This window comes from Triturus cristatus, chromosome 7, assembly GCF_964204655.1.
Source record: "Triturus cristatus chromosome 7, aTriCri1.1, whole genome shotgun sequence".
NCBI classification, from domain to species: Eukaryota; Metazoa; Chordata; class Amphibia; order Caudata; family Salamandridae; genus Triturus; species Triturus cristatus.
In genome coordinates this window covers 260,754,370-260,767,175 of record NC_140590.1, presented here as the reverse complement: position 1 = coordinate 260,767,175, position 12,806 = coordinate 260,754,370, and the positions used below count along the sequence as shown (strand labels likewise).

Genomic DNA, 12,806 nt, shown 5'->3' with positions numbered 1-12,806 from the left:
CCGAAGGAGGAGTCACCAAACTCGTGACTTCCAAAGACGGTCCAAGAAGAAAAACAAACTGCAAACATCCGGGCCCAACACCAGATGGCGACCTATGCTAAGTGTACAATCTGCAGCTCATATGCCTCGAACCTATGGTTTGGCTTTATCGAAACATGCCGTGTAAGGTGTCTAACACTTTGGAATAATACCCCCATACCATTTCTGGCAATGAGGATATTATTCCTCCCTTCTAGAGGGAGAAGACATGTTGAAACCTACTTACCCGGTTAAAGTTAACCAGAGCCCCAGCATCACAAAATGGATGCTGCTGCCACAGACACAAGTCTCACCTCCTGCTGCTGGGAGTCCTTCCAGCGAGGGAGGCTTGGACAATAGGTTTCCTGCCTTGGGAGGTGCGAGCACCACCCCAGACAGGAGTTAGTGTATTGGGGCAGGGAGGGATGAAAGAGACTAGACACTGCCTGGGGCACACAAGGTGTCCCATGCATAGTCCAGTTCAAACCGGTGCTGGGGCACTCCAGCCCCAGCTCTGGCGCGAAACTGGACAAAGGAAAGGGGGTGTAGCCACTCCCCTTCCTGGTCCCACCCATAGGAGTGACCTTGCAGGTAGCCCAGCCCACTAGCCCAGTATATTAGTAGCTAGCTGAGCCCTGCTAAATTAGATTAACCTGAATCTGCAACTTGAACAGAAACTCTGGACCTTCGACATTCGACCTCTGGAAGAAGACTGAAGAAATCTCCCTTGTGGCCAAGGAGTGACCACCCTGGGCAACCAGGCACCATCCAGCGACCGCTGCTTGCTTTGCGACTGATCCTTCGAGGGACGACTGCAGAGACCGACCAGCGGCGAGACTTCCAGACACCTCTGAACCAGATCCACATCTCCAGCGAAGCTGAGACCCGTGGAGGCGACGAGGGAAAGTGGGACCGGCGACTTGGGAAAAGTGGCTAGTAACTGACTAGCGCGACTTCTGAGGCTTCCTCGAGGCTGTGCTTGGGGAATTGAGAAGCCCCACTCCCGAGCGCCATCTGCAAAGAAGACCAGCTCCCCACACTTCACGTGTTCTGCGTGGGGCCCTTCTGCACCTGTGTTGCTCGACGTGTTGTCCGGTTGCTGGCCCGTTGGCTAGTAGCCTCTGCGACGATGAACCTTTACTTTCATCTTGCTGGTCCGGCTCCTCCAGACTGGCAACCACTCCTCTGTGAAAGAGAAGCACCCCAGACCTTCCTGGTCTGCACCAGAAGCAAGTCCTCCATCCTGCATGGGTTCCGCTTGCCAAGGCTTGTTGGGTCCTGACTCGACTTCGACGCCGCCGACAGCAAGAGCCTTCGTGGGACAGCTCACCTCCTGGTCCTGGTCGTCCTAGACGTCTCCTGGTACCCGTGGCTGCTGCGACAAGCTTCACCTCTTCACCTGCATCTTCACGACATCGCCTGGTTCCTTCCTGGTTCCTTCCCGACTCCTGGCTGGTGACCTAGACTCTGTCCCTTCTGCTTGCAGGTTCCTTCCTTCTTGATCCCCACCTTGGGATCCACCGGACACTCTTCACTGACTGCCTGTCAGCAACTTTCCTTCAGGCATCCATAGAAGTCAACGACGAAACCCGACGCAAGTTCACACCTATGCACCCGCAGCCCGTGGGCTAGGTAACTTGAGTACTTCGGTGCTCCCAAGGGTATTGACTATCCTAGGGTCTAGTTTCCGAGTCTCGACTTTCTAGCTATACCAGAAGTGTCCTAAAAATGTTAATTTCTAACTGCTAGTAATTCTATCGACTTTTACGCATTACGCGCGAGTGTTTCCCCTCTGCACCTGAATCCCGTGGGCCTCCCACTTCCTAATCCTTGGTAGTGTAGTGTAGCCCCAGCGATTCCCTAGGCCTTGGCCTATCCTGTGTTCGTATACAAAAATAATAACAATTGGTTCTGTCGGGTAAAGAATATTTTTTAAAGCACTAAACCGTCATTGGTTTATTTGTAGAAAGATTAATCAAAATTGACACACATAGAGACCATAAAAAGTATTCAAAGAAGATTTATAAATTTGCATCATTTATGAATACCCACATTCAATGGCTGTCAAGGACTAAGAGTGAATTATACTTTGTGACAAAGTGATATATAGTGCTCAGTGCTGTGGTGAAAAGTGCGTAATATATACAGTGTGACTTTGTGGAAATATTGATAATTTACAAAAGGCCAGAAAAACATATATTTGAAACAGTCTACAGACAGACTGAGTAAGTCTTTATGCAGAGTCTTTTCAACTGGTCCACGGAAATAATTTCGACGTTTCAACCCAGGATAGCATTACTAACTAGTCAATGCGGGTTTTCATCAGGACAGGGACAGTCGAGTGACAGCCTAAGGGAGCCCGAAGTGGCTCATGGGGCAGGGTAGAAAGATACTCGTGCAGGAGCAACAGTATCCTGTACGGCGTGAATGTAATTCAAACGAGAATTCCGGTAATGGGATATGGGATAAGATCTCGTTTGTGCATTTCCCTTATGTTAACCATCTCTTTATTTATTCAGATGGATTGGTTTCTTCCCCTTTAACCCATTTGGCACTTCTCCGTCTTCCGTCCTGGTGCGGTCTGGACTCCCGTTTTCGGGAAGCTCGTCTTGTTGAGTGTCGCCATAACCCCGCTGTCCTATTTTATGTCCCCCTCAGGTATGTTAATCTCAGTCATCCTCTTTGGATATGTACTGTCTCTTCTTGTATTTTTTCCTTTTCTCTCTTCCTTTTCTTTCCCAAGTTCATTTTTCCTTTGTTTGTACCTCTTCCCGATTTTTCTATAGGTACAGTCTTCATTTTCTTTTGTGTCTCTCTCCAGTTCTTTCTCTGACTCTACCCTCTTTTTCGCTTTTTCTTTCTCTCATTTATTGACATTTTCTTCTCTTTATTCATTGCTATAGCTTCTACTTCTATCAGATTTTTGATATCTTTAAATTCAGGGTGATCTCCTGGAACGTCAAAGGTTTTATTAACCCAATTAAACAGCAGAGAGTCCTTTCCCACCTAGCTTCTTATAACCCAGACATAGTTCTTCTACAAGAGACTCATCTTACTGAGGCTGAGTCTCTTAAGTTAAAAAGGGGCTGGGTGGGTACGGTCTTATTTTCACCTTCTGTCAATAAAAAGAATGGTGTTGCCATCTTATGTCATAAGAAATTAAAATGTAAAGTTTTGTTACAAGAAAATGACGATGAAGGTAGATGGATACTTACTAAACTATTAATTGATTCTGTACCATTAACTGCTTTTAATGTTTATGGCCCTACACAACTTGATGTTCTTTCTGGGCTTCAATTACGAACAAATGTATTCAATATAGATATGACCTTTTTATTCTAGGTGGTGATTGTAACCACCTCTAAAATATCCCCTGTTGGGGGGACGTTTGTGTGGTGTTTTTGTAGGAAGAGGAAGCAGTGTCTGCACTGATGTTCTTGGATGATCCTCTATAGAAGGAGCGTTGAAAGGAACCACGCATGGATGAAGACTGTAATGCTCCTATGGATTTAGCAGTCTGTGTCCTTTTTCATTTTTTCTGGAGTGGTGTCTACAGCCAGTCCAAAAATTTGTTCCTGATTGAACGGCTGATTGAGGATAGTTATTTGTACCTCCTGTTTGAAGCCAGAGATGCGCAACCAGGCATGTCGTCTAAGTAACATGCTAGTGTTAATGGACCTAGAGGCGGTGTCTGCTGCATCAAGGGCACACTTGATTGATGCATTAGTTAATAATTTCCCCTCTTGAATCAAATCATTGGCCTTGGTCTTGGTCTTATATTGATCAGGTAAATATTGCAATAGGGTTTCCAGTTGGTCATAGTGAGCCCTATCGTACCTTGCAAGTAATGCCTGTGTTGACTATCCGCCAGTGATTAGCTGCTTGGGCAGCAATTCGTTTGCGGAAGCATCTAATAATTTAGACTCTGTCTGGAGGTGACGCATCACCGGAGGTCTGAGAGTTGGCCCGTTTTCTAGCATTAGTTACCACTAGGGAATCTAAAGGGAGTTGATCTTTGATGCAAGTGGGATCACTGGGAGCGGCTTTTTATTTTTTGTCAATTCTCGGATTGAGAATTCTAGCCCTAACAGAGTCCTTAAATATGTCGGGGGCATGTTTAATGAGACCTTTTAACATTGGAAGGGTTTGTACAGTCCTTAGTGACTGTTCAAAGGTGTCTATTAGAAAGTACTCCTCAGTGGGGTCCGAATGCATTTGAACACCATGGTACTTAAAAGCCCTATTTACAAGCTGGCTAAAACCAATTTTGTCATCTGGGGAGATGGCTTTGTTGGGTATGCATGGGGATCAGGGAGGTCTGGAGGATCTACTGGGTCATCATAATCGTCCCAATCGTCCTGTGGTACGTCTGTGTCGTCATCCGGGTCAGTAAAAGGGTCATTGTTGCCTCCCCCATCCCCTAAATCATTATCAACCCGTGGTAGTGGTGAGTTTGGTGGAAGTATAGGAGAATGTGGAGGAGAGACAGGTTTAGTAGGCAGAACAGGAGAAGTGGGTCGTAAAGGTGAAGTAGCACAGTCTTTCCTTTTTACAGGCACTGCAGGAATGCCTGGAGTGTCCAGTTTCCTCTTCTGGTGTGGAACAGTAGCCAGATGTCCTGTTTTAGGGTCTATGTGGAGAGTTTTTTGTTTCGGATCGATAGGATCCGGTCGAAAAAGTCCTTCTCTTTGGTGGATGCTGTCGGAGCCGTTTTTTTTGGGTCCGAGCGAGGTTAGGATTTCTGCTCCGGAGCCTTGGAAGGTGTTTTTAGGTCCTTCAGCTTCGATGTGGAGGCGGAAATCTTTTTCGGTTCTGAACGTTTCGGTTCCAATGCCTTTTCTTACGGCCCTGAGGTGGTCGGTGCCGACGTCTTTTTGGGAGTAGGGTGCGCTCCAGGCTTAGTTGCCGATGGCGCCTGTGGGACACATATGCGGCTTGCTCGGTCCCGAGCCGCCAGAAGGCTTGTCTTTTATCTTCGGAGACGGGCCCGGGGGCGGGGCTTCTGAAGCTTGTTTTTGGTCGTGACTGGGGCCAGCAGGCGAAGTCTTGACCAGGGCCCCTTTTTTCCAGGTGGGGTTGGGATGGGGCAGTTGTACTCACTCATTGACCTGGAGTGATGTGGTCGTCGGAGTCGTCTGCTTCGGACACGATTTCCAGATCCTCAGAATCCTCCCCGGGACATCGGGGCCTTCATCGAAGATGTCCACTGGTACTTGAGCCGCTTGTTGCGCCAGGATGTGTCGTCGGGCCCAGCGATCACGGATGGTCTTTTTGGATCTAAAGGAGGCGCAGGCCTGGCAATTATTCTCGTCGGGCGAGAGACACAGGTTATAGACCTTGTGGTGGTCACTGTGTGGGAATTTAGCTCCACACTGGGGGCATTTTTTAAATAGAGTCCTTTCCATGAGACGTAGGCCCGAACGGCGACGACCGGAATCGAATATTTGAAGAGCGCATCGAAGATCACGCGATCGAGAACAATACCGTCAAGTTTATGAGGTTTCGCGCGAAAAGGTTTGGAGAATATGGTGCCGAACAGGAGTGCAGAATTTACATCCAAACCCGATGGCAGAAAAAAAACAATCTGAGGATGGCGTTGATGCCCATGCGCACTATCGTCCAAGGGAGAAGTCACCTATCTTGCGACTTGAAAAGACTTCTTCCAAGACACCATCAAGGTGCAAGCATCCGAGCCCAACACCAGATGGCGATCTATGCATAGTGTACAATCTGCAGCTCATATGCCTCGAACATATAGTTTGTAGCTCAAATGGATCAAAGGTTACTAAAAAGGCCCTTCGCACAAGTTGACTATTGCTTATTGTTGTATTTGGATGTTGGACTGGTAATAATGAGATCATATCACTGCCCCAGTAGGTTTATTATTTGTAAAACTGACACAATAACAAGGTAACACTATCACAAAATGTGCACCATTATACCACTTAGGTTTCCTTTTCTTTCTTTATAATTTAGTAAACCTTGCCATATAATTTGGCGGCAGAATTCCAGTGGCCCTGCTTATGGTATAAAAACCAGCAACATATTAGATCTACAGTTCTTCCTAACTGCAAGCTTTGAGCTAGTCGATGCTGAGGACTCCATCTAGTCACCCTACAGTCAGCAGTCACAAGGGTGTAGTTGTGAATAGTGCAGCAGGTGCAGTAGACCCAGGTACGTTAAGGGCATTCTGTACCCCAACTGTGTGTGTCTTTCTTTTTTTAATCAACCAAACAGGTGATAGAAGGGGCCCATTTTCCTTGATTGACCCAAGACCTATGGCACCATTGCTATGCCACCACAAGCTTGTATTCAATTGCGTCCTATTATTCAAGGAACCCATGTCACATGTGTGACGAAACAAAGACAAATACACAACTTTTGCTGTGCATGACTAAGTCATTGAAAGGATATGGTGAAGGTCAGGAACACTGATCTTGTTTAAGGCCTGTCCAAGGAACCCGAAAGAGTGCAACATCAGGCATGCTCTAGCCTTGCTCACGATACTTAAAGAGAAGGGTGGTAGTGAGTGGGATGGAACAGAAATGCTTTGACCAGCTGCACAGCATGTCAGGAGAAAATGACAGAAGGCCAAGACCCGATCTCACAGAATGCACAGATTTAAAGAGGTTGGGTGGATGGGGAGAACTGGGGTTTTTGGACTGAGTATTTGAATGAATATAAGCAAGTTGTCACAATGTACATAACCTTGCAGGTGGAGGACTTACAAAAGTGTGAAACAAGTCAGTAACTCACCTCATGCAAAGCTTCAGAGGAATGTTATGAGGTTGTCCTTGTATTCATCAGGACCACCCCAACTCTGCTCAAAGTTAGGAAAGTACATCTCTTAAAAGAACACTACATCATGATGCAATAACAGTACACTTCTCCTCTCAGAAATCAGACACCTGTCCAATCGCTCACTGACTGACGTACAGGGCCAGTGGTAAGCATACACCCTATGTTTTGACTAGGTTCACACTATACAAATAAACCATACACAATGCGCAGGGTAGATAATCTATTCTTGTGCACACTCAGCAAGGGGAGAAGAGCAGGGCGAAAAATAGATGAGCATTTTGTGCAGGTCTGTGTAAAGAGAGGAACAGGGAGGACAGGATGTGGGATAGGACAGGTACAACAACATTGTGCATAGTGTGTAAAGTAGATGGGCAGTGGGCAAAAAAGCACAAACACATGCATACTTAATCTACATCGTATTAGTGTGAAGGTTATAACTTATTTTTCCTAAGAAGTGGTATACAAAGAGAAGTCTTTGCACCCGACTTATGAGGGGAGTTTACAACGGGATACGACAGTGTAGGTGGTAAGTCATATGTACCATACTGAAGGGAATGACCTGTGAAGTGACAAAACAGTGGATGAACAGAACTAGTGCATAGTCTCTAAGGCGATGAGAACCGAAGAGGAGACAGGATGGAAACAGAACCAGTACACTCACCTTGCTTACAGCCTTTCGTAAAATGTCTTTATAATCCTCCTTGGTGATCTCTTTCCTCTGGTAGTAGGGCTTAATGGCCAGCTTCACTTCCTCAATGGCTCGCTCTTGCGTGTGAAGCTTTTTCAAGTACTGCCAAGGAGGAGAAAGCAATACAATCCACAATTAATAGTTGTAGCCAATAAGGGCCGCTCTGAGTTGATCCGCCTCTCACCCTTCTGCTCATCTAGGGTCCAATTAAACTGCCCAGTACCTCAGGGATCCTCCCTATCACCCCATCTTTTTAACCTGTGCATATGCCGCCTTGCACATTCTTTAAAGAAGCAAAACTTAACAGTTTAGAACTACGCTGATGACATGCAGCTGCTTTTCCCCATTGACAACACCTCAGAATCAAAGGAAGCCTTCCACAACACAATGACATACATTTGCGACTGAATGAACCTTTGCCAGTTAACTATTTGTTTTATCAGAATTTACTTTTATCACTAAAAAGAACCTCTACTATCCAATAAAGTTCAGACACTGTCTTCTGTTTTTCACCCATTTTATTCCAGAAGTAATCTCAAGTAATCCAAAATGTAATTTTCAAACTTCACATAGGTTCAACGAATGCCACTAAGGCTTTGCTCAAAGACACATAGCAGTACAGCTTTCCATATAATTCAACGTGGAGAGAACAATCCCAATACATTTTGGGCACATTTGTGAAGATTGAAGTTGAAATTTTGGATTACTTCCGGAATAAAATTGATGAAAAATGGAAGACATTGAACTTTATTGGATGGCTCATACATAATTGTCACTGTGCACCCTGGGTTGTGGAACCTGACGAGGCTCCAGTGTTTCCATTGATAAACATACGCACACGGCCGGATTGCGTTCCAGGGAAGCACGCCTTATACTAGTCTTGAGTATGTTTACACGGACATTTAATGTCGGTGAGCATTCTACCTTTTTTGACACAGGGATGTGTCATGTCGTGTTTTCACTTTTTCTCTGCACCAAAACACGCAGCCATGGCAGTCTTCTTGCATGTGTTTTGTGAGGGGTCTCTTAGGGTGGCATAATTCGTGCTGCACCCCTTATGGACCTTTCTTTAATATCTCAGGCCCTAGGTATCAGGAGCACCATTTACTAGGGGGCTTGCAAACTGTGCTAAAGGTATTGTCAATTGGGGAAACAATTTGACAGTTTTGGGGAATAACCCTAGCACTGGGGAGCTGGTTAGCAGGAATCCAGTGCACTTCAAAGTTGCATCAAATACCAGGCACAAAAAGGGGGGGAGGGAGTGGGGGACTATTACTGCAACAAAAAAACACGTTATACCTTTAAATCTCTTCACAACAAAAGCCCAGCTTTTGTATCCTCCAGAATTCAGAGCTACACCCCTAACCACAACCTAAAAGCTGCCTCCCTGAACATCCTGACTGCGGTGCAAGTTTTGCAGTGTTACCTCCCCTCCCGCCCCACCCCGTACATGGAACTCTTTTCCCATTGACATTAGACCCGCACCAAACTATGCGAGGTTCAGGCAACTCCTAAAAACATTCCTCTTCAAACAAGCATATGGTTAATCTCTGGACAGCATCTGCACCCTTGTTACCTTAGCGTCAAGAAACGTATCTGGTGTACGTGTGCAAACATAACATATAACATAGATACCAGGAATTTACGAGAGGACTCCCAGTACACATGTCTAACTGCTACTCTAGTAAATGAGCCCACAAAATCTTAACATGCTCCTAATACCCGCTTGTTTCCCTTTAGTTATGTCTCTCTGAAGGTGCAGTGCCCTTAGTCTCTCCTCTCTCCATGAGCTTCCACTTGGTTAAATCCAATGCACTAAACTATTTTAAATTAACTCAACACCCATTAACCTAATGAATGTCAAATTATTTTCAATGACAAGATGACCTAGTTACTTACTTTCGGTAGCGCTCTTTCCGCTAGATACCCTAACCACAGATTTCTCACTTCAGAACATTACCAGATGTCAGACCTTTCTGTGCCCTCAGACGCAGAGCGTGAATCATTTTTTTTTTTTAATAAAATGTTTTATTATTCGCCATTCACATCTCTACATCTTCTTCATCACATTAGTTGCCTGCCATACACAGATACAATTTGCTCTCCCCGTCCCCCGCCCCCCGCACATAGGTGTCATATTGTGCAATCATAAGGTTTACATTATTCCCTTTCTTTCGTTACCGACCTTCAGCAAGCTCTAGCCCTTCAGCACCCCCCAATATCCCCGTCCCCTAAATTTCCCAACCCCAAAACTACTATCCCTTCCCTCCCCCAACTGTACCCTCCCCACCAATGTGCTCCCCCAGCAGCCCTCAATCTCAATGTGTCTTGATCTTTAGGTGTATGCCCACTTTGCGCCTTCGCTGTTGCTCGGCCTCTCCCCTCTTGCTACCCCGTGGTCTCTCCTTCAGCTGTATTTGCAGTCCCTGCGTTTTCCCCTGTGCCTTTTATTACCCGTGATCTAGTGGTGGGACGGCTACGCAGAGCGTGAATCATTGTTGGTGCCAGTATGCTGATCTATATCTTGGGAGCTTTTTATGTGTTAAAAAGTGGCCACTCGACAAAACAGGGATGTAGGAAGGTGGTGAAGAATCTGCAGTCAAATTATCCACCAGAGTGAGCATCCACCATAGCGAGCGCTCCCGAAGGTAAGTAACTTGTAATTTTGATGGATACCTCTAATTGTAGATTCCTCACCTTAGACTAGATACCAAAGCAGTAGCTGCAAAAGCTTTAGTGTCTTTGAAGTAGATTCAGACAAGAAATCCTGCTGAACAAACAAAGAGAAGGGGGAAGCGGCCTTCCCATCAGACTCGGGCATTAAGATAGCAGTGCTTTGTGAATGTATGCAGTGATTCCCTAGGTTGCAGCGTGGAAGATGTCAAGGCCAGGCATTCTAGAACCAATGTACTGGTAGCACCCTTAACCCTGGTAAAATGGCCTCTCAGACCTAGCCGATCTTGACGCATAGGGCTGTCTACCTCCACCGGGTTGTCTTCTGCACAGCCTTTCCTTTCTTCGCCCAGGAGAACCCCAGAAAAGCTGACAGTTCACACGATGTCCCTTGGTTTGATGAACGTAAACTCTTAAAGCTGTTTTGGGTCCAGCCGAAGAAGTCTCTACTCCTCTTTCAAGGGGAGAGGGAGAGCAAATAACACAGGAAAGGTGATGGACTGCCCCACATAAAACTGGGGAATTAATTTTGGCAAGAATGCTGCTAGAGCCCTCAGCACGAAAAGGCAGTTGCACTGAAAGGGCCTAAAGTTGACTCATGCAACAAGCATAACGTAATCGTGATGAGGAAGACAGTCTTCAGACATCAGGAGACGCTGCGAATAATTATGCATCAGTTCAAAGGCAATATATGTGAGAAAGTGCCCTCTTTCTGCATGGTTGCCCCACTTTTTGCTGAACTGCTGATGTGCTTTGACTGAGTGTGCCCTGGGATCCTGCCAATCAGGTACCCAGGGCCTACGTTCTTTCCCTAAAACTGCATTGAAAACAAAACCCAATTGGCATCTCTGGCCACAGGTCAGCCCTAGGTAAATGGTACCACAGGTACCCAGGGCACTGTGACTAAAGAAGACCTCTAAGGGCTGCAGCACTTATTGTGCCACCCTTAGAGGCCCTGTACCATTACACTCACACACTGCCATTGCAGGCTGCGTGTTTTGGTGCAGAACAAAGTGAAGAGTCGACATGGCACACATCCCTGTGTGCCACGCCTACAACCCACTGCCCTGGCATAGATCAGTCACCCCTCTAGCTGGGTGCACTATACCAGTGGTGAGGGTACAGGTGCATGAGCCCTGAACCCCCACAGTGTCAAAGTCCATTCCTAGACATTGTAAGTGCAGTGCTGCCATTAAGAGTATAAGGTGTTGGGAGTCTGTCATTACGAACTCCACAGCAACAAAATGGCTACACCGAAAACTGAGAAGTTTGGTATTAAACTTCTCAGCACATTAAACCCACACTGATGCCTGGGTGGGATTTAATGAAAAATGCACACAGGGGGCATCTTAGCGATGCCCCCTGAAAAACGACCAGCCTCTGGTGGGTTCCCTGACGGGTAGACACCACCCTGCCAACACGAGACATGTTTCTGGACCACTAGGGTGTCAGCCTTCGCTCCCTGAGCCTAGAAACAAAGCCTTTCCTGGGCAGAGGTGTTCACACCTCTCCCAGGACAGAAAGAGCCATCTGGAGCAGGGGCACTTCAAAGGCCTGGCAGCGATTGTAATGAGACCCCCAGCCTCTCCTGCTATTAGGAGCAGGCCCCCTTCCTGTTTCCCCTCCTTTTCGGCGGGAAGACAGGCGGAAAAAACTAGCCAGCCCAGAAGGTGTGCCCACCTCTGCAAACTCCACCCCTCCGGAGGGGTGGGGGGTGGGGGGTAGGGGTGGGAAGGCGAGTTGAAGCCCCCTCTTCAGTGCCCGCCATCTTGCAGATGACAGGCACTCCCCAATCAGGATTAGGGATTGTGCTCACTCCCCCACGTGGAGTGAGCACACCAAGGGTGTAGTCACCCTAAGGTCAGTAGCCCATTGGCTACTGACCACGAGACCCCTAAAACGCCCCCTAAATACAGTATTTAGGGGGCAGCCCTGAACCAAGAAGGAGATTCCCGCAATCTAAGAAGAAAAATGACGAAAGAAGACGCCCAGCAGAGGAGACTCCAGAGAACAACTGACTTGGCCCCAGCCCTATCGGCCCATCTGCCGTTTCCGGAGGTCCTGCCCCAAAAATAGCCTTTTCCTGTAGCCAACGACCTCCATAACCCCGGGGAGGACTGACTGCCTTCAACAAAGACCGGATATCCTGGGAACAGCAGTCCTGTTCAAAAGCAACTCCGAAAACAGACTCTGAGCCTGCTGAGGACAAAGAAACCAGACGCCTGGAACTACGACTGCACCCGTCGCCTACGGCCGAGTTAGAGTGGCCCACCGGTCCAAGCGAGGTCCCCCAGCGCTCCAGAGTCCAAGTCCACGTGGGTTGACCCCTCCAGGACTCCCACAGTCAAGTGGCCTGCTCATCAGCAGCCACCAACCGGATGCCCCCTATCCCCATTGCCCATTGGATAACATTGGGCATCAACACTCTGCACCCGGCCGTCCTAGTGCAGCTGAGGGTGTAACAAGAGTGCATCACTGACCATGGGGCATCCCATAGTCTACCCCCAGAACCTCAACTCCCACTACCAAATACTTATCTCAAAACCGATAGCCATATTTTCCTCCATAGGATAACATGGACTGTTTTTCTTGGAAAAGTTTTGAATTGTGGAGTTTGAAAACCTAA

At 47.1% G+C, this 12,806-nt stretch overlaps 1 protein-coding gene across 5 annotated transcripts in view; it reads right to left on the bottom strand.

Annotated features, from left to right (window-relative positions):
• The window catches only part of SCAF1 (SR-related CTD associated factor 1), a 301,034-nt gene that overhangs the window by 61,825 nt on the left and 226,403 nt on the right, over positions 1 to 12,806 (bottom strand). For all 5 annotated transcript variants that reach the window (XM_085616151.1, XM_085616152.1, XM_085616154.1 and 2 more), the window contains one exon: positions 7,481 to 7,609. In XM_085616151.1, coding sequence (XP_085472277.1) covers positions 7,481 to 7,609 — 129 coding nt within the window. The remainder of the gene's footprint in view (positions 1 to 7,480; positions 7,610 to 12,806) is intronic.